This window comes from Lutjanus erythropterus, chromosome 3, assembly GCF_056507025.1.
Source record: "Lutjanus erythropterus isolate fLutEry1 chromosome 3, fLutEry1.hap2, whole genome shotgun sequence".
Taxonomy (NCBI): Eukaryota; Metazoa; Chordata; class Actinopteri; order Lutjaniformes; family Lutjanidae; genus Lutjanus; species Lutjanus erythropterus.
The window spans coordinates 25,599,186-25,625,778 of NC_139319.1; the positions used below are offsets into that span (position 1 = coordinate 25,599,186).

Consider the following 26,593-nt stretch of genomic DNA (forward strand, 5'->3'; position numbering starts at 1 on the left):
AAGAACTGTAGACGACAAGGAAACTATCCTCCTTTTATAACATGATCAAATCCCAGTGTGTCCTTGATGCATTTTGTGTGCAGACTCACTCATATTTACAGCTGTCCTCTTGGAAGCGGATTACTCAAACTGCATGTTAGTGCTGAGTGTGAAAACAGGGCCATAGAGAGCCTTTAGGCTTTCCTGCCCACTGACAACATTATCACCCTGACTGTGTCGCTGTGTTTAATAGAAATCTTCTTGAAGTTTCAGGGGCAGACGGGGGGGGGGGGGGGGGGACTCTTATCTTTGACGCTGGGTTTACCTCAGCCACAGTTGCAGATACAGCCGCTCATCAGGGTGCCTGTCAGCGTCTGGCACTGAGGGTGTCATTATGATAAGAATTATCTCCTTCAGGGGAACAGCTGCCAAGGTTGTGATAACTTACAGTTCCATTACAGGTGGAATAAGGATCCTTTTTATTTGTCACTCCTACAGCAGAGCCTTCCCAAAATGAACTTAACTTTTTCCAATGGGGTATACGGGCGTAAAGTTACACATATATGTATGTTTGGCATTGAAATGGTGATTCTTTAGTTAAGGTCAGTAGCAGTAAGTGGTCTGTGTATTGTTTCTGTTTGTCTGTGAACTCTAATGAAGCAGCTCTGTGTGCCTTTCTGTCCGTTGTTCTGGTATTTTCTGTCCAAGAAATGACGTCAGGGTCCACCACAGTTCATTTCATTATCTTGGCTGTCACAGCAGATCTCATTATTTTGAATCTTTCTTGTACCTCAACAAGAACAGCGAGTTGTAATGATATCTGCTATGAGACTGAGCTCCAATTAATCACACAGGGAAGGATGGAAGAAGTGGCAAGCAATTTTACTTCCTCTGCCTCTTGAGATGACTTTTCTGTGAAACTTTCTGAAGACAGAAGTTTATTTCTGAGACTTCCTGGAGTCTTGTTATCACCATGCGGAAGTCCCCGCTTCTGACCAAAAACTACAACCACCCCACCCTAAAATCAAAGCAAGCCTGAACTGCCTCCAAGTAGGTTGTGATGACCTCTCACCAATCCATGATGCCACCCCCTTTCCCCCTCAAACAAGTATGTTGTGAGAGTCAATTTGTGTGTGCAAGAGAACAGAGATAATAATGTTTTTAAAAGTCTCTGTGTGTTCAGCTCTCTGTAACCTTGTAGCTTCTAACTGAATCTCTGAGCTTTGAAGTTTCTCTCCTGCATCACTGTTTGTACTTTCAAGTATCTTCTTTACTTTAGATTTTCCTGTTTAATGTTTGCTTATTTTTCCATGCCAAGGCCTCCCAAATTGCATTAGCTTATGGCTTGGGCCTCACTTTTGCAAAATGTGTTTAAAAACCAGAGGTCAACTATGTTTTCATCCACTTTAGGGTACTTTAGTTTCAAGTGACGCTGAAGTTGAGATGGTTTTTAACATTCATTTGAGAGGGTCTTGAAGCAGAGAATGCATTTTGAGCACTTGTGGCCATTCCTAAGGGTTTTACTTGGCCAGAAGTTTTTGCAGCTGAGTTTTTGTCAGCTTGGCTATTGGTCTGCTCATCAGGTTTTTTCCTTTTCCAAAATGTGACAATTTCTGTGAGTTAGGATTAAATTTCAAAAGCTGAGCAACTTTGTGGCCGGTGGCAGTCGAGATCAAGGGTGTTTTGAGATTTCAGTAATTTATATCATCATAAATTATATTTGTAATAGTTAAAATAACGATGATTGAATTTTTTTAAAATTATTTTTAGCATTTTGCTGAGCCCCCCTGACACTATCCTGTAGGACCCCAAAGGGGCTAGGGCCTCCACAAAATCACTGTTATAGGAAATTAAATGTGTTTATTCATCATTTTACAGGAGCTCAACTCAAGACAGGCGCACCTTCAATTAAAAGAAACATCTGCTAGTGAGTAGCTCTGTTGTAATGGAAATGCTAATCCCTGTTGTATTGGCCTGATGTTTTGAGTTAAACCGAGTTGAGCCAAACCAGCCACGCGTATGGAAAAGGGACTTTTATTACCCTTGAACAGAGGCTAGCAGTTTCCCCCTATTTCCACTCTTGATGCTAAAATAGACTAACCAGTATACAGACATTGGGATTAGAGTTAGAAACGAGCCTATCGACATCACAGAGCCTTTTCTCCCTCTGTTTCTACACTGTGTTCAGATTCAGAGACTAAAACTAACCAGAATCAATAATGGCATTGGTATCAATAAAACATTACCAATTTCCATCCCTGTACAGACATGAGCGTGGTATCAATCTTCTCATCAAACTCTCTGTGAGAAAGCAAACAAGACTATTTGTACTATTACTTCAAATTTGAGAAAAAACGCTGAGATGTAAATGAGACTGCAAGTCACATGCTCTAATTTCTAAAATGATAGGCAGCTACATCTTCATTTGAGAAAGTAATTTCCCTGTAAAAAGTTTGGACTCATTTTTACGATTTCATGAAGTTGTGAATCCTTTGGCTGCTGCATGAAGGACTTATACCTCCCTCACCTCTTTAGCACCCTGAACTGCCTTGTCTGGAAGTTTTTTTCCTCCCGCTCCAGCCGTAATGGTGTTTAAAAGCACTCCTGTCTGCCCTTAAAAGGAACGGGGAGTCAGCCATAGAGAAAGTGGGGACTGTTTCTTGCTTGCTGACCTCTGAGGATTATGGGAATAGGATTATGAAGTGGAGGGTGCCCCATAGTGGGGCTTCCCACCACCACCAAGGATCAGGAGGCAGCTGACAGCCTGATTGTAGCCGATTAATAAAAGCTCCTGCTTGCAGAATTGCCCCAACACAGCCCAAGAAGTGAAATGTCAGTGGTGGCAGACAGCATTTGTCCCTCAAACTGTTCTAACATGTCCTTTTTCTCCCCGCAGTCTTATCCTTCTGCTAGGGGAGGGGCTCTTGCTGAAGATTGACAAACAATTTGAAGGGTCCCACCCGACCCAGATGGCAACCTTGAAAATGTTTCAGACAGTCGTGCCAGCTCCCCGTCCTCACCCCAGCCTTGCTTAGCTCCCCCCTTTTTTCATGCCTTTTCTTCCTTAGAGTTAAGGAAAATAAGTCGCGGGGCCTCCCCTCGGGGCAGCCCCAGCCTCCGGTCCATTTGCCAGCTATTAGAGATCATAAATCTCTACGTTGAATGGAACCACCGCCATCAGTGGCGCAGGGTTTTGATGGTGTTGTGGCGGGGCGGTGGAGGGGGTTGACCTCAGGGCAAGCCTGGAGCAGAAGAAGGGACTGAATGGGAGAGAAAGACAGCCTGGGGACGGCTCGTTAAACAAATGTTTCTCCCGTCTTTTTGTTCCCCTTCTTATTCTGTGAAGAGCTGCTGAATGTGCAGAGCAGTGAAGGGATGTTTGATAGAGGGTTTGGCCCGGCAGTAATGAGGGGTTCTCACCTCGGTGTAAATGGGAGGTTTTGGGGGAAAAGGTCACGAATTTCCATCTTTGTCTCTGCACTGACCTGCCTGTGCCCTGTGCTTGAGTGACAGTGATACTCAACCACAGCTTTGTGCTTATACGTGTGGGTTTGACAAGGATTTTGACATCCTTGTGTCTCTTGGCAAATAGTGCTAATGTTTTTGTCTCAGTGAGAGTGACATTAATAGCTAGAGTGGTTTAAGCTTTCCCTTCCTCGTGGGTGTTTGTTTGTCTTCTCGAGTTGTGTTTGTGTGTGTTTTCGTTTTGTGTGTTTCATTGTGTCTTCATACATGCTTCTCTCCAGTGTGAATGCTTTCACAAGCAGCGACAGGGGGTAAAGTGTTTATTTGAACACATGCTTCAGAGCCTGCTGAGGGCCGTTCGGCTGTCTGCTGCAATCCCCTCGGCTGCTGGAGACACCCTGGGGGCAGTACAGCTCCCTCTTTCTCTCATCTAGTCTATTCCAACTCTTTTAAACTATCAACCTGTCTGTCTCGCTCCATCTCAGCTTCCGTCACACAAAATCAAAACATGTCCGAACTAATGCAAATAATTTACAAAACCTGTTTTTCGCTCAATTTTGTTGCTTCATTCAGTCTTGCATGTCTGACTCTAAAACTGAGCTTTTTAAATTTTTTATCAAGAGAAACCAGCTGGACTGAAACCCAGAATGAATCCTTTACCCTGCTAAGGTCATGAACGTATTAACCACTGGATGAAGCCTTCAAATATGAAATTAAAAGCATAACAGATTGTGTCAAAAAGGGTTTTACTGGGGAAACAGGGATACACTTCATAGCAAATGAAGCAAAGCATTCAAGCTTATGCAGGGAATCAGTTAGAGTCCACTGCTATACTCTGATTACATTACAAAACAGGCATGTACACAAACTTCCATCCATCTCTTTACTTTTTTAAATTTCTAACATTTCTACATTCTTTTAAATGCACAAATTGGAAATCTGTATTAAAACAGGTGGATGGAAGCACAACTAGTGTTTTGGAAAATGTCTGTTCATTAGAAGTGGTCTCTGCAAGTTTTTTTTCTTGGGGTGGGGGTGGGGGGGTGGGGGAGCATTTTATGCACATGTGACATGCAGCAAAGGGCCATGGGCGGGAGTCGAACTCACGGCTGCTGCAGAAGACTCACAGCCTCTGTACATGGAGCACACGGTCTACCAACTGAGCATTTCCAGCACCCCCTCTGCAAGTTTTTTTCCAATGTGCATTCAACCAACCCAGTCTCTTTAATCTGGATACAAAAAACGACTTTATACTAAACAGAGTGTAGTGCATATATCAAAGTCCAATTTTGCATGCAGGTGATACACCAGTCCTTCCCATTAAATTCTGTGGAGAGCAGATCCACAGTCAGTTGACCTTCATCCAACTGTATGCCAAGAAAAATAAACACACGGTTCACGAAGTGGAATAGTCGCAGTTTGGTTAGATGCAGCAAGAAAACTAGGTTGTTAGGTTTAGGGAAAGATTGTGGTTTGGGTTAAAATAACTATTTTACGTTAAGTAAGATGCACATAACATTATGTAACTTAAAACTTTAAATAACTTTTACTTTTCATTTCATAAGGGGCACTAACACTGGCCTTTTGGGCAAAAGTCCTGTGTTTGTTCCACCCATCCATCGACCCCATCTCCTCCATACATGGACTTTCTCACTCTTTATACCATGTCACCTGACAATGGGAAGGATTGGTGTATCACCTGATTGCAAAATTGGACTTTGACATATACTGCACATTATGTCGAAGTCTAAATTTGTGTTGTTTGTACACTGATTAAAGATAATGGGCTGATTCAACATGGCAGATGGTGGGGATCATGTGATGGAACTTCATAAGATTTTTGGTCAGAATTTATAGTAGTAAGAGCTAGACATTCTTGCAGAATTACACTACTGCTATAGTAATTCTACAGTAATCTGCTTTGGTCTCATTTTTGTACCAAAGCTGAGCAAGTTTGGAACTGGTCAAATAACGTCTTGACCTATTCACAATGAGGACAAATACAGGTTTATACCGAGTCACTGCGAAAGTCATCTTTTGCCTTCATGGAGCCAACAACTAGCTCTGCAGAACTTTAAGGTCATAGCATCCAGAGCCTGTATGATGAACAGTTTTACTGTGCTTGATATTGCAGCATCTGTCAAATAAAAGCCCTGATGATATTCTGATTGCATCTCGTCTCTCAGTCTGAGACTTCAGTACCTCTCTGTCTGGGATAGTATGAAACCTCCAGGGGAATAAGGTTTGAAACTTTTGGGACCAAGTTTGCAGAGGGGAAATGGGCTCTCTGCAATAACAGTGCACTGAAATGTGTGTGTGTGTGTGTGTGTGTGTGTGTGTGTGTGTGTGTGTGTGTGTGTGTGTGTGTGTGTGTGTGTGTGTGTGTGTGTGTGTGTGTTAATGAATGCTCAGGGCTGAGGCTGAGACAGAGAACAGGGATGGCGAGTGGGTGTGCAGTCCTCTCCTGTCATGCTGGGTAATAGATCTCAGTGGCTGTGGAGCGAGCTGCTGTGATATGGTAGGAATTAGCACAGATGTCGATGGAACAGAGACTGAACATGCTGCTGGCTGATCAAGCGTATTGATACTGCGTTGCCTAGAAACATTTGGAAGATTTAATTTGGAAGCTGGTATCAGTCCTCCGGTCTTTGTGGTGAGGTGGAAGAGAGTTTTCTGGTGCTTTTTTTAACCCCACCTTAATTAGTTAAGCAGTGTGAGGAGGATGGCGGTGTTATTCACAACAATGGGTGTGCTGGTTGCAGGGAAAAGAAAGGTTGCACATTTCACACCTTCAGCAGAAACTAATATCACGAGGTTTGCAAAGACCTGCTGAATACAGGTTACACTGCATATCAGCTCTTCAGACACCGCTCAAACCTAAAGTGTCCATGGCAAAGAAGGAAGCAGAATACACTTGATATAAAGTAGACCGAGCAGCTGCTTTGATATCACCTAAAGCACTGAGAGAATGACACACTGATTATTATCTTGGTTAAATTACCTGCCATGCACAGATGGACTAAAGTGATGACTCTGAGATCTATTTTTCTGATTTGTGGCTGATCCAACATTTCATTTATAGGATGTAAAGTGGATTTTTGCACAAATGCCATTGTACCTTGAAGGATTAACCTTGTTAAAAGTCCCTTGTTCAGTCAGGATTGTCTGCACACTAGTCTCAAGAAAATTAAGAATGCTTAATGATGAAGGTCACATGTGGGAAATGTACTTATAGATGGCAATGATCATTACATTTTTAGAAATAAAGGTGTTAACTAGGCCTGGTAGAACCTCTTAATGTTACTCTTGGAACTCCTTCAGACAGATCTACAGATAACCCACAATAAAGGGTTATACCTACTATGCTTAATACTACAACTTTTTTACTACAAAGCCACACTGTTGTAACACATGCAGAATATGTCTTTGTGTTGTCTTGCTGAAATAACCAGGGATTTTGTCTGGATGGCAGCATATGTTGCTCCAAAACCTCTCTGTATAAATGGGGACTTGTATAACACAGCTGATGCCTGCCAGTCCGTGCTTGCTTACAATTGCCTGGGTACACTGTTGTGTGTGCTGCTTGTCTGTCAGAGGGTCTCAGGACGGAGAAAATGAAACCTAACTCACATCCTGAAGGTGTAACTCAACAGTCAACTGTTTACAGGTTTTCTGCATAATGCATCTTTAACCATGCCATGCATAAACACACCCCCATACCATCACAGATGCTGGCTTTTAACACTGGTAACAGTCTGGATGGTCCTGGAGGTCACTTATTCCATGATTTCTAAAAACTTCTGGATGTTGTTGGGATGTGGCTTTCGCTTTGCTTGGTAGCGAAGTCTTAACTTGCATTTGTAGATGCAGTGGCATACTGTGTTTACTGGCAAAGGTGTGTTCTGAGCCCATGTAATATCCTTTTTACAACTAGGTGGGTTTAAATGCAGTGCCACCTGAGGGGTCAAAGGTCACAAACATTCAATTTTGTTTTTTGTCCTTGCCCCTTACGTGCAGAGATTTCTCTGCAGTCTCTGAATCTTTTAATGATATTAGTGTAGTGTAGATGGTGAAATCCCTGATTTCCTTTCATTTTTGTTTAAGAATCATTGTTCTTAAACTGGGGGACTATTTGCCTGTGAAGTTTTTCACAAACAACTGATCCTTTTGAGGATGCCCCTGTAAAACCAAATCATGATACTATCACTTGTTGCCACTTAACCTGCTTGCCTTTTTCAATGTTCCAAACACATGTTTTTTGAATGTTCAACAACTTTTCCAATCTTTTGTTGTCCATGTCCCAACTTTTTAAAAACTTGTTGCTGGCATCATATTCAGAATGAATGTATATTTACAAAAAAAAAAAAAAAATAGTTTGAACATTAAATATCTTGTCATACTACTGTTTTCAACAGAATACAAGTTGAAAGATATTTGCAAATCATTGCATTCCATTTTTATTCATGTTTTACACAAAGTCCCAACGTTTTTTTGAATTGGGTTGCAGAGTCAGAGAGAAAGGTTTCACCCAGACCACCCTATGAGGGGTTCTGCAGTTAGACAAGAACAAGAGTTCTTAAGGCTTTCAAAAATCCTTGAATAGCTCTTTCTTCTGTAGAAAGGGTTCTCTGAGTGAAAAGCCTCTTAATGGACCCTTGATGAACCCCTACTTCAAAAACGGTTATTCAGAAGGTTCTTGGTAGAACCCCAGCCCTTCAGAAAGAACCCTTTTGGAATCCTTATTTCTAAGAGTGTAAACGTTGTGGATGTAATTTACCTGTTGAATCAGGGTTTGCAGATGAAATAACTGTGAAGCTGCGTTAGTCTTGGTAAACAATCTGTCTGTGTCCTTGTGTATCTACATGGTCATGCGCTGTATCCATGTGCATCAGGTCCAGAAAGGGGGTTGGATGTCCAGGGATTTAAAGTAATACCTTAATGTCTGACACCTATCCACATATCAAACTCCAGCTCTCTGTGCATGTGTGTATATATGTGTGTACATGTAGCCACTGAAGACATCTTCACACGGACCAATGTTGCCTGGTTACAAGCCAGTTGGCAAGGAAACGGTGATGGCCCGTACTAATTTGTGATGGCCTCAGACGACTCTCTGTGTGTCTGTGCGTGTGGGTGGGTGGGTCTGCGTGTGTGTGAGATGAATGGGAGCCTCTAATCTGTCAGGGAAGACAGGTGACCCAGCGCTCCGTTGATTAGCCCAGACAGACACAGCGTCAGTCATCCCTGCAGCCACCATGAAATACATGCCGGTGTGATAGAAAACCAATTCACGACTGTCTGAAATAAATGTCAGTTATATTGACTGAATGAGCAATTTAGGTGACGTACAGATAAAGTTTTATTTTGAAACCAAAGTGGTCCAAAATGCAACTGGCAAGCAGCTGTATGGAAATCTGACAGCCATTATTTTTACAGCCATTCCTGCCATTATAATAAGAAACTTTCTTGAAATACAAAATAAATGTCTCTCTCTCTCTCTCTCTCTCTCTCTCTCTATATATATATATATATATATATATGTATATATATATATATATATATATATATATATATATATATATATGTATATATATATATATATATATATGTATATGTATATATATATATATATATATATATATATATATATATATATATATACGTATATATATATATATATGTATATATGTATATATATATATATATATATATATATATATTTCAAAATAAAGACATAGTATCTCCAAATAAACACTTGATATCTCCAAATAAAGACTTAGTCTCTCAAAAGAAAGACTTAATATCTCAAAATGATGTCAGAGTATTTCAAAATAATGATTTAGTATCTCAAAATAAAGACTCGGTATCTCAAAATATTTCCTCTGTGAGAGTGCCGTGTTTGATTCACAGGAATACAATTATTTCAGCCGGCATTGGTAGTGTTCGTAGCGTCTGCCTTTCCTTGCTGTTGTGCATTTTGCATAACAGGACTGAAGTTAAAAGAAAGCTAAATTTGTTTTCCATCTAGAAAAGCATAACAGTGCACCAGATGCATGATCTGAAGAGTCATTTTGCTCCCTGAATATGGGCTGTGTTATCTCTCTTATGGCGAAGAAGACAGAGGAAAAGGATTGAGAGCAGAGTACATTAGACTGCATGTGAGAGAAAGCAATTACCTGTGGCAGACTACGTGTATTTCCCATCATGTAGGACAGGAGAGCAGTGGAGAGAGGAGAGAATGGGAGATGAAAGAAGGCAGAGGAGAGAAAAGGAGGATGAGGAAAAGAAAGTAGAAGAAGCTGAAGCGAGAGGAGATAGTGTGGCCGACAGGGCCTGCCAGTCACTTCTCTCTGTACCTGCTGATAAGACTAATCTGAGGGAATATAGCTCCACATGTAATACCATGCACTTGGAAATCTAAATTTTTTTTGGTGTGATGTTGGGACCTTGACTTGGTGTCACTTGCAGGTCTCTGTAGGAGCAGCTGCTCTGCTGAGAGAACTCAGGAAGGAGGTGGACTTGATTCTTATTCTTCACAATGAGTTTTTTTTTCATGGATTCACATGGTTCTTTTCTCACTTTCCAAAAGCATGGAGGTCAGGGCTCTAAATTACCCATAAGTATGAGTGTGAATCCCTGGAAGACCTCCTTAAGGTTTTATTTAACCTCAAAATGCAAAACAGCATACGTTTTTGGTTTTATACCAGGGTGGGGCAATATGTTTAAATTTCCCAACAAGACACCGCCAGCCCATCAAATGGTGATTGGCAATATATTCATCCCACCTCCTCCTGTCCTCCTGATTTTAAGCTGGGAGCTTTGTACAAGCGGCAGATTTACTCCGTTATGTATGCTGCAGACATACACTCCATCATATAAACAAAATAAACTCCAAGTGTCATGAAATTGAACATTTTCACACCTACTGTATTTTCCTTTTTAACAGAAAAATACAACCATGCACCTTTTGAATTTTAGTTTCTCATTTTTACTGAACTAAGATGAGCTTAACTGGCTTGTTAGCTCATTGTAAAATACACTTCATTGAAACTCAACAGAAAAACATGTAAAACTCACCCAAACCTAAGTCTTTCCACAATCAAACAAACACCAGCTCTGGTTTGATCGAATGAAATCCTTAATTCACCATGTAAAAAGAGATCAAAGAGTCAGGCTCTACAGGCTGTTTTCTCCTACTTCCTCACCCAGCTCAGAGTACTCTGCTCAGGCTGAGTGGGTGTGTACTGTGCTGTGGATGAAAGTATGTTGTGGAGCTGTGACTGTCGCTCTGCAAAACACTGCATTGACAAAATAATATGATAAATATCGCCCCATAAATTGCCCCCCAAAAAAACAATCAGTGATGGATTCAGCCCATTGAAGTTGTGTCACTTCTCTTTCAAGAGGATTCTACATTTCACCTCTGGAACCTCTGGTTGCCTGGAACTCCCAACTAGTCAGTCAGAACTGAAGAATACTCTTGGATGAGAGGTGAAACGTAGTCAAGAACCCTTTCTACGAATACCATTACCTGGATGACTGAGAATCTGCACAGATATGAGAGCCCACAAGTGGAGTTGCAAGTCAATTTTCCACAACACGTTCCTGCAAATGTTTCACAATAAAGGCCTTATGAGGAAATAAAAAGGTTTCTGTCCACTAAAATGCTAGTGGGCTTTTAATTTGAAATAGATACAGGCAGTAAGCAATTTGTTAATTTTTATCAGGAAGGATGGCCCAGTGGGCATTAACCCACTGGGTATTAACAGTGTAATGCAGTAACTTCAACAGGGCAAGTGGGAGTGTATCAAAACAAGGCTTCATACTTACCTTTCATTCTGCTATGTTATTGACTGTTCTGACAAACTATAGCAGACTAGCTACCTTGCTATCATAGCACACTGGTGTGATAAGCGCAAGTGACATGACAGTGTTCAGTCCAACAAATTGACTAATTCTACTATGGCAAAGGCATGACCTACTCTACTAGTATTGGCTTACACTCATTGCCTTTGTTTGGGTAGGTTAGGTTTAGGCATGAGGCGTGATGATTGGTTAGGTTTAGGGTACGCGTATCAGGGTGAGGCAATCAGAGACAGAGTAGGGCGAGTCATCCTGCTTCACCATAGCAGAATTTATCAGACTGAAAACCACCCCAATCCTAACATGTCGCTTGTCAAATTACCACAATGACTGAGTCAAATCTATTGATACTGTACATTTGTAGTATTACAGTACATACTCATATTCCTGTAGCTTTATAGTACTGCCACCCTGTGAAATCTTGGAACAGTGTTAAAAGGTCAATGCGATCTTATTACTTTAAGTACATTTAACCAATATGAGGGAATAATTAAGTTAATTAGTGCCGCTTAAACGCATATAGTGAGTGGACTTAAAAGGAATCCGCTGCAATGGAATCCATTACAATAATCTGCCTTTAAAGTTACTTTTGTGAAGCTCAGGCCAAATCTTTGTTGAGCGTGTGTCAGATAGATGTGTATTTAAATCTGTGGTTATTTCTGTGGCTGTAGGTTATTGTGTTGTTGTACAGTTGTTTTATCATAAAGAAAAAATCAACAATACGTCACATCATCAACAGTTCGTTATTAGTCCCCATGTTTTGTCTCATTTCCGTTTCCTCGCTGTCTCTCACACTTCAAAGCACAGTGGATTCGTTCTGCTCCCTGTCCTACAATAATCACCTCCTCGTACAATAAGCCAGGAAAATAACAAGTTCAAGTGTGCAGACTGTGCAACACTTGCCCCCTCAGTCTTTCACTGCAGTTTCCCGGGGGAAAAACACTGCTCGTATTCAAACATGAGTAACGAGGGGAAGAAAGGAGAGTGGGTGAGAAATTGTGGAGGAGTCTGCTGTTTAATGAAAGTGGGTTATAATAGAGTGCTGTGCTGGGACAAGCGGGGTCCTCTCTCAGCTTGTTGATCTTGCTGATGTATGCTATGTCAGATTGTTGCTTAATTGACTTGGTCTGTGCCCAGCTGAAGGTTATCCTATCAAAGGTAGTAATTTCACCTGCCAGCTGCCAGCAAGTGTTATGCAAGTTTAATTCCATAACAAGTATTTTTTTTTAAATACTGCACATACGCATCATTATGTTATGTTATCGCGTCACCTACAAGCTTAACATAGGTCCAGTGTGTAGGATTTAGGTGAATTTATTGGCAGAGTATGGCAGGAATGGATTATAATTTTGGTATTGAGTACTATGAAATTAAACTTGGTATCAAAGTCAGAATTTTGAGATCATGACAACCCTAGTTTATACAGTAGAAAAGAATGGGCAAATCAAACAGTGCTTCTAGAGAGGGCTGTCATGTTTTTGTGAGTTTCAAGGCTACCGTAGGCTCACCTACTCTACTCTGTAGGAAGGGGAGGGTGAGGTGTCATGTTTGCAATCTGCAAGCTCCCTGCTAGATGCCACTAAATCTTATGCATTGATACTTAAAGAAAAGCTGACAAATCAGCAGCATGCAGTGTTAAATAGCAGTGTTCTAATGCCAAAATGTGAAATATTGATAATTGTGTGTCTTATTGTGCTAACCTTTATCTAACCAGCACTATTCAGCTCTATGCACACTGCATCACACTAAGGTTTCATCTATTTATAGCTCCTTCTCTTTTTAATAAGGTTTTTCAATCCTTCCTTCAATCCGCTATTTACTGCACGTTTTCTGCCGACTCCACCTCTTGTCTTCCTCTGTCCTCTCCTCTCTTTTCTCACTTGTCGGTGGCCTTGGCCTTAGCCTCAGAGTCTAGGCGTTGTTTATGGCCGTGTTAACAGGCACTGCTGTGGCATTTTTGGGGCTATTAGAAGTCTTGTTCAGGCATTAGTTATGTCTTGAAAGTGTGACGTGAGCAGAGCATTGGCTGGGCCAGCGGGGGCTGTGACATGCATGGCAAGCTGGTCTTTATGCAAGCCAGACGGCTGACCTTTTCCTGCAGAATCCTCCGTGACGGGAGAGGTGATGTCTGGGTAATTAATGGTGTGAAACCTCGGCGACTCATCACATCCCTCCCTTCCACACCCGGGTCCACTGTCGCTGTGTCACTCAGCTGTCAAGTGACACCAGCAGGGTGGGGAGTGGGGGGGATTGGATCTGCCCATCTGTGTTCGTCCTAGGTGGAAATTTGTTCCCAGACGAGATGAAGGCAAAGTTCAATTCGAATGCTTTGATGATAATGAAATTGAAAAGAGGAATGAGAGTCTGAGTGACAGCCGGACTGAAGAAAGTCATATAGTGTCAGCAACAAACAAGTCAACCTGAGCCCATCGTTTTTTGTCAGTGCAGACAAAGTCACTAAAGAAGACAATCACACAGACAGCACAACTTCACAATTTTCCTCTTGTGTTTGTGCTATTAGGTGCTGCAGTATTCCTGCATCCTCTCCTTCTCCTCCTCTGAACAGTGCCGCTTTTGTCTGTGTAACAGTGAATTCTCTCTCTGTCAGAGAACAATGAAACAACCCACTGACTACTGACTGGTACCCCATCAGCATCAGTGCCTGCCCGAGCCGGGAGCTGTCAGGTTGGACTCTGGTAGAGATCAGATCTGCTCATGTCAGATTGACCTCTGTGAGCGTGCCGCTTTATTCTTACAAACTGCACTGACTGCTGCATTGGCTTATGTATGCATTTGTGTGTATATGTGTTTGCAAGGATTCACATCCTTTTCAGTTTCTACAAGTCGCTCCTAATAAGAAGAATTATCTTTAGGGGGCTGAGCATGTACACACTGAGGCAAATAAATCTGAAAGCACCACTTAAAACATCATCATGTTTCTCTTCTGTCTCTGTTTTGGCAAACAACAAAATTGTGCTTTACAGCTACCATCTGGTGGGGAGTGGAACAGGCAGAGCCTACTGTAGCACTCAGTTTTGCCTCAGCAGGTTGAATCTTTGCTGAATGTGACTTCTTTCATGTTTCAAATACACAATGTGCACAATGTAGTTTCATCAACTTTTGTCTTTTTTTTTGTTTCCATCCACATAAGTATACAGTGTTTTGATCTTGGCATATAAGTGCTACTCAGAAAGTAAGACAAACTCTATTTCCTTCGTCTGTCAGATTTGTCAACTAGAAAAGCATTTGGATAGGGAGTAAACAGAGGCTGTTGTTAGGAACAGTTGTGCTTTGATGCTGATGTCAGCATGCTAACATGCAGATTCCAGAGGGACAGAGGGCACCAGTCTTCCCCAATGTCTGAAAAACATGAAGTTGCCCCTGCTAATAAACTATTTCTAAATACGTTATGTATTATGTATCTGACTCCACTTTTTCAATAATTCAAAAGTGAACACAATAATTTTGTATTTTGGTAGTAGTCATCCTCAGGGGGACCATGAAAGGCAGACTTTTGTGCCATCTAGAAGATGTAATTTACTGAATAAATAAAAACGTGTTGGTGGTGCTGGATGAAAAGTCAGAATGATTTACCCTCTGGGGCCAGTATTTCAAAACTTTTAATCTAGATCAGAATGATCCGAATAGGATTAAATCTCAAATTTGGTTATTTAAAAACCAGGATATGTGATCCTGATCCTACAGAACTGAGATATGTATTTGGTGATCCAGTCCTTCCCAGAAATCTAGATCAAATATTATTTTGGGTATTTAAAAACTCGAAGATACAAATTAGGATAATTTTAATGCTAAAAATCAGGATTATCCTGATCCTACTCGATTCAACATGGACAGACATGTTGGGCTCATGGGATGCGCTTAATCATTCTTTTAACAATGTCTTGCATATTAAAGTAATGCAGATCACACCAAAACAATATCCATTCTAAATTAAACATTATTTACATATAAACCAATATTTTCAAAAAATTCCAAGCTGTTGTTTAAAATGGGTCAGTGCTAAAACAAGAATTTCACATTTCTTCCTCTGAAAGTGCAGTATGCAACATAATTCTTACCTGCATCATGCTGCATCATAATATCGCTGAGGAATTCAAGGGTCCCCACTGCAGTGGAACCCAAAAGTAGATGACCCTGGCCAATCAACAGTTAGGCCATTGTGTCTTACGGTTTCTTTTCTTCAGTGAGACAAATAATAATGCACCTCCCAATATTTTCATGTCTGTGTTAATGAAATGTTAGATGGAGGCCGATCCAGTGGCTGCAAATCTAGGTTGTATAATCTTGATCTTGTGGTATCTAAAACCTACAAGATCAGTTTTATCTGGGATAGTGAAAAATGGATTACAAAATCTGTGTAATTCTGATCTGGATTAAGAATTTTGAAATACCGGCCCCTGGACATAAGTTATATGGGGGCCATATTTCCCGGCAATCCGTCCAATATTTTGTAAGACACAAATAAACATGAAATGTCATTGTCTCAGTCAGTTAAAGTCAGGGGGTTGCCAAAGTCTATTAGATTGAATCCTATAGGGACCATGAATGTCTATTAAATTTTATGACAGTTCATCTGATAGCGGTTTATTCAGTTATTTCAGTTTGGACCAAAGTGGTGGACTAACTGAAAAATGTCAGTTTGGTGTGGATAGAAGTCTAAAATGACAGGAGAAGATGCATTTTTAAATTCAGCCCACTTTGGGTGGACACTCTCTCCCTCACCTTCTGTCTTAAAAAAACCACACCACTCGCTCCCCCTCACTGACATGATGATTTCCATCCATCCATCCCATCCATGATGTCTGATTGCCCTGCAGTCTTGACTCTGGTCTCCTGGGTGATGTCAGTTGTCAGTCTGACTGTTTGACTCTTCACCTCTCGATTGCTGCCCCCGCCGCCGCCCGCTGACAAGCTGTCGACTCTACTCAACCTGAACTAGTCTCATTCAGGAGACCCATGTCTGGGCTCCACCACCGGGGCTGGTGATAAGCCCCAAAACCACAGAGCGTCTCTGAGCTTACGGCGACCAATAGCACTGATAAAGTTCTCTTTCAGCTGTGTCAGATAATGAGACAAAAGAGTGTGTGTGTGTGTGTGTGTGTGTGTGTGTGGTGTGTGTCTATGAGAGAGACAAGAAAGATATCACACAGGTAAAAGCCCCTGGTGTCAAGGGCACGTTCTGAAAAGCCTGATTAACATGAGAAGGTGAGTGTGTGTGAGTGTGTTTCCATTGTATCTGCTATGTCAGAGTGTGTGTAAGTGTGTGTGAGTGATGGCCAGTGAATTAGGTGCCCCTGGTTCTCGCCTGTCCTCCCTGGTGCTTCAGTGTAATTAGCGGGGAGACTAACGAGCTTCTCCCACTCTAACGAGGCTGGCTTTTTATTAGAACTGCTAATTGCTCTGTATCAAGGGAATACTGAGGCTTTGTGTTCAGGAAGCACCAGGAAACACATGTAACTGTGTGTGAGAGGGGTTTTGTGTGTGTGTGTGTGTGTGTGTGTGTGTTTTGAGTGCCTACCATCTATGCTCTGTGGACATCTGCATACACACAATAATAGAAATCTGTATTTAAACATATATTTGTCTCCCATCACCTAAATTAACTGGAGGGTGACTGAGATGTCAATCAAGCGCAGTCTGAATGTGACCCTATAGTCATGAGTAGAGGTCTAATCACCCGAGGTATTTGTCACCCATCACCCATGGTGCGAAGTAGTTCTTTACAGATCGTTTTTCGCAGCCATATCACGGCAGACTTTGATTTGATTGATGTTGACTTGTTCTAGCAGGACAAGTAGCTTTTTTCCATCAAGTGTCCCAGTAATGCGATGTTCCAACTCCACAAGATCAGCCTGATAATAGAAGAGAGCAGAGCCTTTCCGTTTGGCCGGTATGCACAATAGCAGCACCCTGACTCTGTCTGACCTGAGTGGAACTGAACCTTAATTAGTATCATTGGAAACACCTGTGTTTACCCTGCTATTTCATGTCAAAATGGCTGCTGAGAAAAATGTCTGTAGCCCTACCCGACAGGCGCCAGGTACAACAACTGATCATTTTACCTTTTGTAGTGTATAGGGTTGGGTACTGAAATCCGAAATGTCTGTTCCCACCATGACCAATACATACATCATCAGTGAATTAAAATGGAAAGCTATGATTGGTTTGAATTACTATTATAAAAAGGTGTAAAAAGCTCTATTATTCATTAAGATTTAGATCCTGTTGACTAGTGATTGATAATAGCGATGGTACAGTGTACATGGCAAGGGCCCAGAAGTAGGGGGTCCGAAGGGCCACTGGCGCCCCTACTGTACGTCCCTGACCCACATTCTTTTTAAGTCAGGAATCACTTCATCCCCACTAATGACCTTATATTGCAAAGATGTTTTAATCATTCCCATTCACCCTGTGCATGTCTAGACCACGAGTGTGTCAGAAGTGTTTTTTAATCACACGCTCATACTACAGTTATATTTTAATTTTAATCCATGCAACTGTCAGCAACGCGTAGGCTTGTATCTTAGGTGTGTCTTGCAGTCATAGATGCGACCTGAAGGGTTTATTTATCCTTTGAGTCTATTTTTTGACAGTAAACGTGTAAACGTGAGGTTGATGGCCAATAAAAAGGCAATGAATGATCTATTAAATCCACATTTTACAACTTAGGCAAAGCAGAGTTTGCTTCTTTCTGGCTGTCTGCTCCAGTTGGTAATGTATATAAAAATATATTATTGTGATGGCCTACATTTCCCATCATGCAATGCTGGGATGAGTTTGCCAGAGTAATGTTCCTATGTATGTTTCAAAATACAAACGTTAGTGTTATTTTAGTCTTTTGTTAGCAGTGTTAAAGTGTCTGTTCATAACGTGGTGGTTTATGTTGACTTTTTGTTGACTTATTTACAGTTTTAACCATTAGTGAAATGGCCATTTGCCATTGGTCACACCAGCTGTATTTTGTTATGTTGATAAACTTTATGCCCTGGTGAATCTGAAGTAGAGAAAAGTACCAGTTACCATAAGTGAGTCAAGATGAGTCAAATGGAGCCGTACCATACAATCGAAACACAGCCATTCAATCAGCGTTGATTTGATGTTGAGGTTGAGCAATACTGATTGATTCATTGGTGAACCAACATGCTCCTAATTGCCTGCCACTGTTTCATTTTACTGCCCTAATCAAGGCACTGAAGTCCCGCTTGGAAAGGATTTATTACTCTAAGGCGATTGTAATACGAAATGTACTACAGTTCAGTGATTTTAACCCCATGAAGAACAAGTGTAGTTTTTATTAATTACAGTATTTCTTCTAGTCATATCTCTCTTGTTTTTTGCATGCAAAATCTTAGTCTCAGTCTTATCTGGACACACTTTGCAGTTTAAAAGTTTTTCAGCACCAGCAGCCTGCAGAGTCCAGCTTGGGAACTTATGAACTTATGACTAAGGGAAAAGAAAGGAAAGCCATTAGGAGAGTAAGATCCTGCCAGCTCATTAAATGGGCTGTTAAAATGTCAGCTACTGGTAATTAGTCTGTCTTGGTTAGTCTGCCTTCCTACAATATAACAGATTTTATGTGTAGTGCGATACACTATCACTTCATATTGTAGTAACCCTGTAACTTAAAAGCTTATAATTGTACAGGAATGAATCAAATGTAAAAATGGTCAGTGTGGAAAGTCTCTAAAAGACACTTAATAGCTGAATAATCTAATATCTTGTTTTGTCTGTTTAGGTCAGCAGATTTAGCAGGTAGAGGCTGTGTTTAACCACAGATTCCTTATAATAGCAGCAGCTCAGTGGTGCACACTGTCTGACTCTGCGGGGGGATGGTAAGTAATTATACTGCTGGACAGGCTGTAAACTGACTGTATTTTGCCACAGCAGTTATTAACTAGAAGAAAGCAATAATAATATACGGAGATCCAATAATATAGTAATATATTTTTGGGCTTAATGCCCCAAATTACAGTAGATAGCATAAAGTAAATACTGGAGATGGGCACAGCTTTGCAGAAGCATGCTTTAACGTCAGCTATGTTTTCCAGTCATGCAAACAGTAATAATATAAGGATGTTTTCTATGTAGTGACACATATTCTTTGTATATACACAGAAATACAGAGAGCGCTTGTTGTGAGTTTTCTTCTGATACTTGTTAATGTCAAACAGTGCTCCTAAAATAAGTATCCTGCATCTTAATTGAACTGAATTGTTTGCCAGAGCCTACATTGATATTATTGCTTATTATGATGTCATTTATTGAAGTATCTTCAAATGATTCTTATTCCCACAATCTGTACAAACTAAGATAAAAGGCTATGTATGTTAATAAACATAATAATTGATGACACTGTTGAAATTGTGTCATATATCTAAAAAGAATACAAAAAGTTTACATTTTTTTAATCAAGTTTTACTAAATTAACACAAAACATATTAATACAGAAGATATCTATATGTAAAACATGAGCAAAATATCCCTGAACACTCAGTACCAACTTTTTAGTTTTTGAGATATGCATTTTCATATTCTGCAATAGAAATAGAAAGAATGGCCATGCAGTAACTCAGGGCTACTGGAGCTCCTGTTGCTTAGGTGACACATCATTGCCCCCTCAGTGAGTACCATCACGTGTATTGCTATGCTGATTAACCATGGTTAGGCCTGCTATACCGCCTCAGCTTGAAGGATGTTATCATTAAAGTGTGACTGTCAGAAGTCTTTACGGACGCCTCAGGCAGCAGCTATGTCTCCTATTTAGCTATGTCTCGTGTTTATTGCTTCGTGTTTTGTCCACCAACACAACTTTGCTGTCAATTCAGGTATTGGACAGCTTGACTATTTTTAGTGTTTCTACTTGGTGAAATCATATAAAAAGCCCCACCTGCTGATATCCTGTGCGTTACTGCATCCCCATGAGGCTGGTCACACATGTTAGGCTGCTGAATGACTGCTTCATGCCTGTTACCGCATGAGCCTGTATGGTTGTATTATTTCCCTGTGTAAAATTAGATGACTTTACAGGACATAATGCTTCAGTTTCCTGCTTTGTCAGTTTGTTTCATGGTGTTCTTGCATTATCACAGTGAGGAGTGAAGGAGTGACTGACAGGATGACTCACAGCAAAGGCCTTTATACAGATTCAAAGCCAACATTTTGTGATTACTTGGTAAAGTGTGTGTGCTGTTTTCCCGCAGAGCCCCCAGGGAGCATCCTGTCTGAAATGATGATGATGTTGTTATCAGAGGGTTTTGGGGATCCATTTTCTGCTTATGCAGCATAAGTTAACACAAGTTTATTGTCAGCAGTATAGCTACAAATGTTTTTTGCTCTTTAAAAAATAAGAGGTTTCTTCAAAGCACATATTCATTCATATTTGAGATGTTACATTGGACAGACATAAAATAGAAAAGATCAAAAAGTTTTTATTTATTCACTGATTTACAAGGAATTTGAAGGTATGCACATGAGAGTAAAAATATTGTGCTGAGTGATTTCCCTGCAGTTGAATTTAAGGCTGCACAATTAACTGAATATTATTCTCAAGATTTTGGCTTGCCACAATTAAATGAAGATGACTGCGATGTCAATGTTTGGAATGTGTGCTCCACTCATAGAAATGAGAGTGTGAGATCTGTCTCTGCATGAAGGCCAAGAAGAATAACATTGCTAATGTTACCTCACTGAATCTCCATCCTCGTCATCCATAACAGCAGCACTGTACAGCAGATCACCATAACACAACATTAAAAAATTTTGTACAGTTTAATTTATATTTTGCTTCTAGAAGATGCACAGTGAATAAGGAACAGTTTTATTTTGATTTACACATGAATGTAGCACAACATGGAAATTTATTTTAAGTTTCTTTAAAATTGAAAGTGCAATAAAAGTACGTTGTACCTAAAATCAATGACTAATCATGATCTCAATATTCATCAAAATAATCATGATAATTATGGCCATAATAGTGCAACTCACATGACAGCATTAACTACATCACCTGATTAATACACGACAGGTTCAGTGAGTCTGATGCAGGCGTAAGAGGATTTGAAAGTGGCCATCAGTCTTGCTGTTAGTGGACCAGGATAGGATTGAGATTCTCAGTGTCTACCTTAATTAACTCTCTTCGTGCACACTCCACACTTCCCTCTTTCTTTTATCCTGTGTTTACTGTTCCAGACAACAGCTCATAGGCTGCTCAGAGCTCCTGGACAGTGACCCGTACCAGTCTGGGTCAAATGTCAGTGGTCAAAGAAAGTGTCGGAAGTCAGCCAGGGCTGAGAGTCTGTAGTGGAGGTAATCTAAAGGTCTTAAATGACCTCCTGCCACGCCTGCCTCTTTATCTTAGTGTTAAGGGATTTGATAAGCTGATGTAACTGCGGAAAACAAGTTAATGGCTTTTGATGAATACGCTGAATAGCTCCTGAAGCAAGTCTTTGTTTTGCAAGCCACAACAATTCTCAAGTTTTTGCACTTGAGTCCCAAGCCAAGTCCCAAACTTTGATTTTCAACTCATAAACAAGTCTTAATCTAGACTAACTGTGAGTCTCCAGCCTTATTGATTCACAATCTTATTTAGCAGCCAAGCAGCTAAAGTTAGCTAAGCATTAGCTCACTAACTATGTTGATATTAGACTTGATTTACTGTTCTTTGTGCAACTTCAAATGTTGAATGTAGTTAGAAGGAGCTATGTTTCTGTCTGAAATTTTTGACCTGCATGTTTAGCACACAGCAGTTCACTTTTTGTTGATCACTGTGTAGTTTTGGTATCTTGTTTTTTTCAGCTGGCTCTCAGTAATGTGTCAGTAGTGTTAGCTCTTCATGTTTCACTCCTACAACTTGATTGCTGTTGGATTGGTTCAAACAAAGCATATCTGGGTCCACTTTCTGAGGTTGAATAGCATTATAGTTAGCTGAATTAATTTTTGGGACAGTCATCTTTAGGCTCAGGGACAGGTAAGTATTTTCAAGTTAAAGGCTCAAGTCTATGTGAAGTCATGAGCCGTTAATGTCTAAGTCAGGGTTCAAGTCTACTGATTTTGACAAGTTTATTTGTGAATCAAGTGTAGGTTTGGGTGGTATCTTTTTCATACCTTCATACCTATACCTAAATAAAGATATATGTGGCAATATTTTCATGATGATCAAGTGTGACTCAAATCCCAGTCATGTGACTCAAGTACACACCTCTGCCCTGAGGTACAACAGAGGACTTCTCTGTTTTTCATTATTTCCAGTCACTTAATGTAACTGAATTGAGCCATTTGGTGCAACACCAATAAGATTGAATAAGAGAAGCTTGGACATTTTTTCTCAGATATTTTAAAGTTGATATAAAATGGACAAGATGGTTTAAATCAGGAAATATGATATCTGCTTACTTTTGTAAAGGTCTTGCGATGGCTCAGTCTGTCACCCTGAAGGCCGGATATAATCAAATTTTAAATTGTTGTCAGTAGCCTTTTGTATATTTCATGTTTGCCAAGGCTGCTTCATTTCTCCAGGCTCTCTGCGCAAACTTGAATAGCTACTTGAAAACTTTTACTTGAATAAAATTCCCTGACCCTTACAAACTGCCTACCCTCAAGTTCCTTAATATTCAGCTTTATGAAAATGAGGTTGAAGACAAAAAGCCTTGCATTGTGTCCAATGTACACCCCCTCACCGCCCACCCCCACCTCCACCACAGCTCAAACCAGCCCTCCCTCACTCCCTGCTCCCCTCCTTCCCTCTGCTGTTTTTCTCCTGCATGCTGACACCAGGCTTCCTGTGAAGCCCTCAGTATGAAATCTCATTGGCTGTGAATGTTTTGTGGTATTATGTCTGCACCAGGAATTGTGTGTGTGTGCGTGTGTGAGTGTGTGTGTGTTTGTGAGTGTATGCCTATTTTAATCTGAGGGATTTGCATCACGCTCCCTTTGCTATTTGCAAAACAAGCCTCATAGAATAGAGACTATAACCCAGTTATGAAGATGAAAAATCTGCCAGGATAAAGGTTCAGTCAGATTCACAATCTGGTGAATGTGTTCCTACGAGCACAAACTAAATACTTACCAGTATGTAGTCTGCATATGTATTCTGTTGCCCATAATCCTCTCCTTATCCACATGCAAATGTAGTGTTGTATTACATATAGTATTAGTAATGCTGTATCTGAAAATAAGTGTTTACGGTGTTATGCCTCAGTAAAGCCACTAAAAATGTGAATAAATAGATAAGAGATTGATGAATAAGGGTAACACAGTCAATACCACTGAGAAGAGCTGAGACAGAATTGAATATTTGATTAATCATTAGGGATGTCAATTTTTACCAGTATTTTGTTCTACCTAGAAAAAAGACAACACAATGTAGCTTACAGGAAACCTGCAGTTGCACTTTTCTATCTTTATATAGAAGAATTTGAAATATAAGTGATACTTGTCAGGGAATAAAACCAATGATCCCTTGATCTTTTCAGATTAAGACTTGGAACTTGAAACTTTCGGCCAGTGACACAACAAATAAGCTGCCTGGCCCAGCTTCAGTCAATTAATCGAGAGACAGATTGGCCGATTAATAGATAATGGAAATAATATGTCGTTGCAGCCCTTCACCTGAGATTTTTTCTAAATCCTGAGCATGTACCAGTTTTAATTTCTTGTTTTGGTAAAGTCTTGGATTGAGAGTTATTCTTGTATCATATAGTGTCCTTCTCTGCCTGGACCTCTGGGTGCATCAAAAGGAAATGATCACTAATTGGAGTGAAGGGATTGGACAAGCCTTGCATGAAATTGCCATCGGAGGCCCATTGTTGAGTGTGCTGCTCCACCCCCAGCAGCCAGCCTGTTGACTTCAGAGAGTGCTCACTCAACTATGAAGCCTGTGGTGTCGCAGAGAGGAGCAAGAGTGCGTGTGTGTGTGTGTGTGTGTGCTTATGAGGAAAATAATGTATGGCTGCCTGCATCTGGGAGTGACAGTGGAAGAGATAACAGGCAAATTTATTGAACTGTTTATTTTTTCTACTGCAGGAGCCCATATGTTAGCTTTACAGAGAGAAGAGAGTGACAGAGAGGGATCTGAATGTAGGGTAGGTGGGGGGGGGGGGATTCAGTGTGGGGCGGGGCGAGGAGGGTGAGAGGAGGCTGACTGGGGTTTTAGGGATGTGTGTGAGTGTGTGTTTGAGAGAGAAAGGGGGGGAGGTGTGTATTGAGGGTCTTGGATTGGACTGTAATCCTTTAGTCCTGGTGAGAAATAACCCTGCACAGTCTGGGACAAACAATATGACAGGGACACACACACATGCACACACACACACATATTGTCTCACTCAGACACACTGAGCTGTGAGACTGGCTTTGGCTGACGTTACTTCATCATGACAAAATGTCCTCGGCAGAAACTGGCTGATTTACTGCAAGAGAAGGTTGGTTCTTTCTACGAGGTAGAGTTTTTTCATGCATTAAGTGTGTGTGTGTGTCTGTGTGTGTGTGTGTGTGAGAGAGAGAGAGAGAGAGAGAGAGCTAGAGAGACAGTGAGAGATGTTTTGGTGTGTCATGTTTGGTGTTGTGCTGTGTGTAAGTTGAACTCAGCAGTGCAAGTTTACTTATATTCAGGAGTTCGCTCTTGTTGATTTGCTTTGAAGAATCAGAATAGTTTTGTAAGATTGCATCCTCTCCAGAATATTCTCTAATTTGATATACATATATATACAAATTATGTGTGCAACGCCTCCTTCCTCTTCCTCTTCTTCTGTCAGATACCATGTGGCAGATGGCACACTGTCAGATAGGTTGTCATAACAGAATAGCTCAGTTCTGGTATGGTCATATTTGTGATCCCCAGTTTGCCTTTGCTCATCACCAGAATCTATAAATATGTCTGCAGCTGATTGTTACTCACATCATTGTCACACCTCCCACACCAGCTATTTCACATAGTCTTGTGTATAGTCCCGATGCCATCTAGCTTAGATAGCCATTCATGTTCATTTCTGCCTTTAAATGGAACTTGTGAGTTTCTGGTAACGATGGGAAGTCTTGAAAATAATATGTTTGGCGTTCACGTGGTTAAGTCATGAGAACACGCTGCTAGGCAACGGCAGCATGGAGGCCAAAACTGTCAGCATCTAGAGGCCACCAAGGCTAACAGTTTAGCGAGCTAACAAGTGAGTAAAATAATACAGGAAATGCAAAGACATGATGAAAAGATGAGGCTGCTGGGAATACCAGTATTACAAACATTTTATAGAATTATGAAGAAAAACTATACAACTAAAATTGCAATATATTATGACACTACTTTATATACTTAATTCTGATTGGTCAATTACAGACCATTCAGAAATAACAGAACTCAGAATGGTGCGTTATTTCTGAATAAAGGACCGTTGCTATGAATAATACATCGTTAATTTAGACGCAATTCAGAGGCTCTGGATGAGCAATAAAATTATTTTTCAAATCAATACACATTATGATCTCACAGCTGTATCACAAATGTCATCATGAGCATCCCTTCATCCTTCTTCCCATCATGCCTTCTTGCACTATGAGGGTTTCCCTCACTGTCTGCTCTATAACAGGAGTGACAAGAGTGTTGATTAAGTATATTCAGTTCATGTTCTGAGTGTGCTACCATCTAATCTGCTCACTTCTGAAGAGTCATGCATGCTATATTTCTTCTAAACACTTAATATACCTACTTTAGCTTATCACACAACACTATCGACCAAAGACACAAGAATGATTATAGCGATAATTCTCTCATCACATTTTGGAAAACTGAGCCAAACCTGCAAAAATCAGTGCATATATTTAATAAACTGCAGTCACAGGAGCTGCATGAATCAATTTTCAGGTGTGAATATGCATGATTATTACAGCCAGATCTCAAAGATGAAATTCAGTGGAACATGTACTGGCAACTGGAGCTTTAACAGCAAAGAAAAAAAAAACTTGTCACTGTTAGGTAATATGGTGGAAAATAACACGAGGGAGAGCCAAAACCCCCTCTCCCTGTTGTCATTTGGTGGAGCACAGAGCACCTGCTGCCAGCCTGGCTTTACTCAGCGTCTGCCAGCACCGGCATATGGCAAACACACACTCTCTCACACACACACACACACAGCCGTGCACGTACAAAGTCACTATTTCTGGTTCAGGGGTGCTGGAATCTGGCAGGCGGCTCATAATGTCTGAATGTCACATCTTTATGCATGAATGTACTGTATTTAAACACACACAAACATGGTTACACTCACATTTGCAAATATAC

At 40.7% G+C, this 26,593-nt stretch overlaps 1 protein-coding gene across 4 annotated transcripts in view; it reads left to right on the plus strand.

Moving 5' to 3' along the window:
- The window catches only part of rhbdl3 (rhomboid, veinlet-like 3 (Drosophila)), an 84,159-nt gene that overhangs the window by 20,360 nt on the left and 37,206 nt on the right, over positions 1 to 26,593 (plus strand). The window contains exon 1 of one of the 4 annotated variants that reach the window (XM_084715600.1): positions 24,556 to 24,743. The exons of the other annotated variants lie outside the window; for them this stretch is intronic. Coding sequence (XP_084571726.1) covers positions 24,696 to 24,743 — 48 coding nt within the window. The 5' untranslated portion in view covers positions 24,556 to 24,695. Of the gene's footprint in view, positions 1 to 24,555; positions 24,744 to 26,593 lie in introns of those variants that run through there. 4 annotated transcript variants of the gene reach the window in all.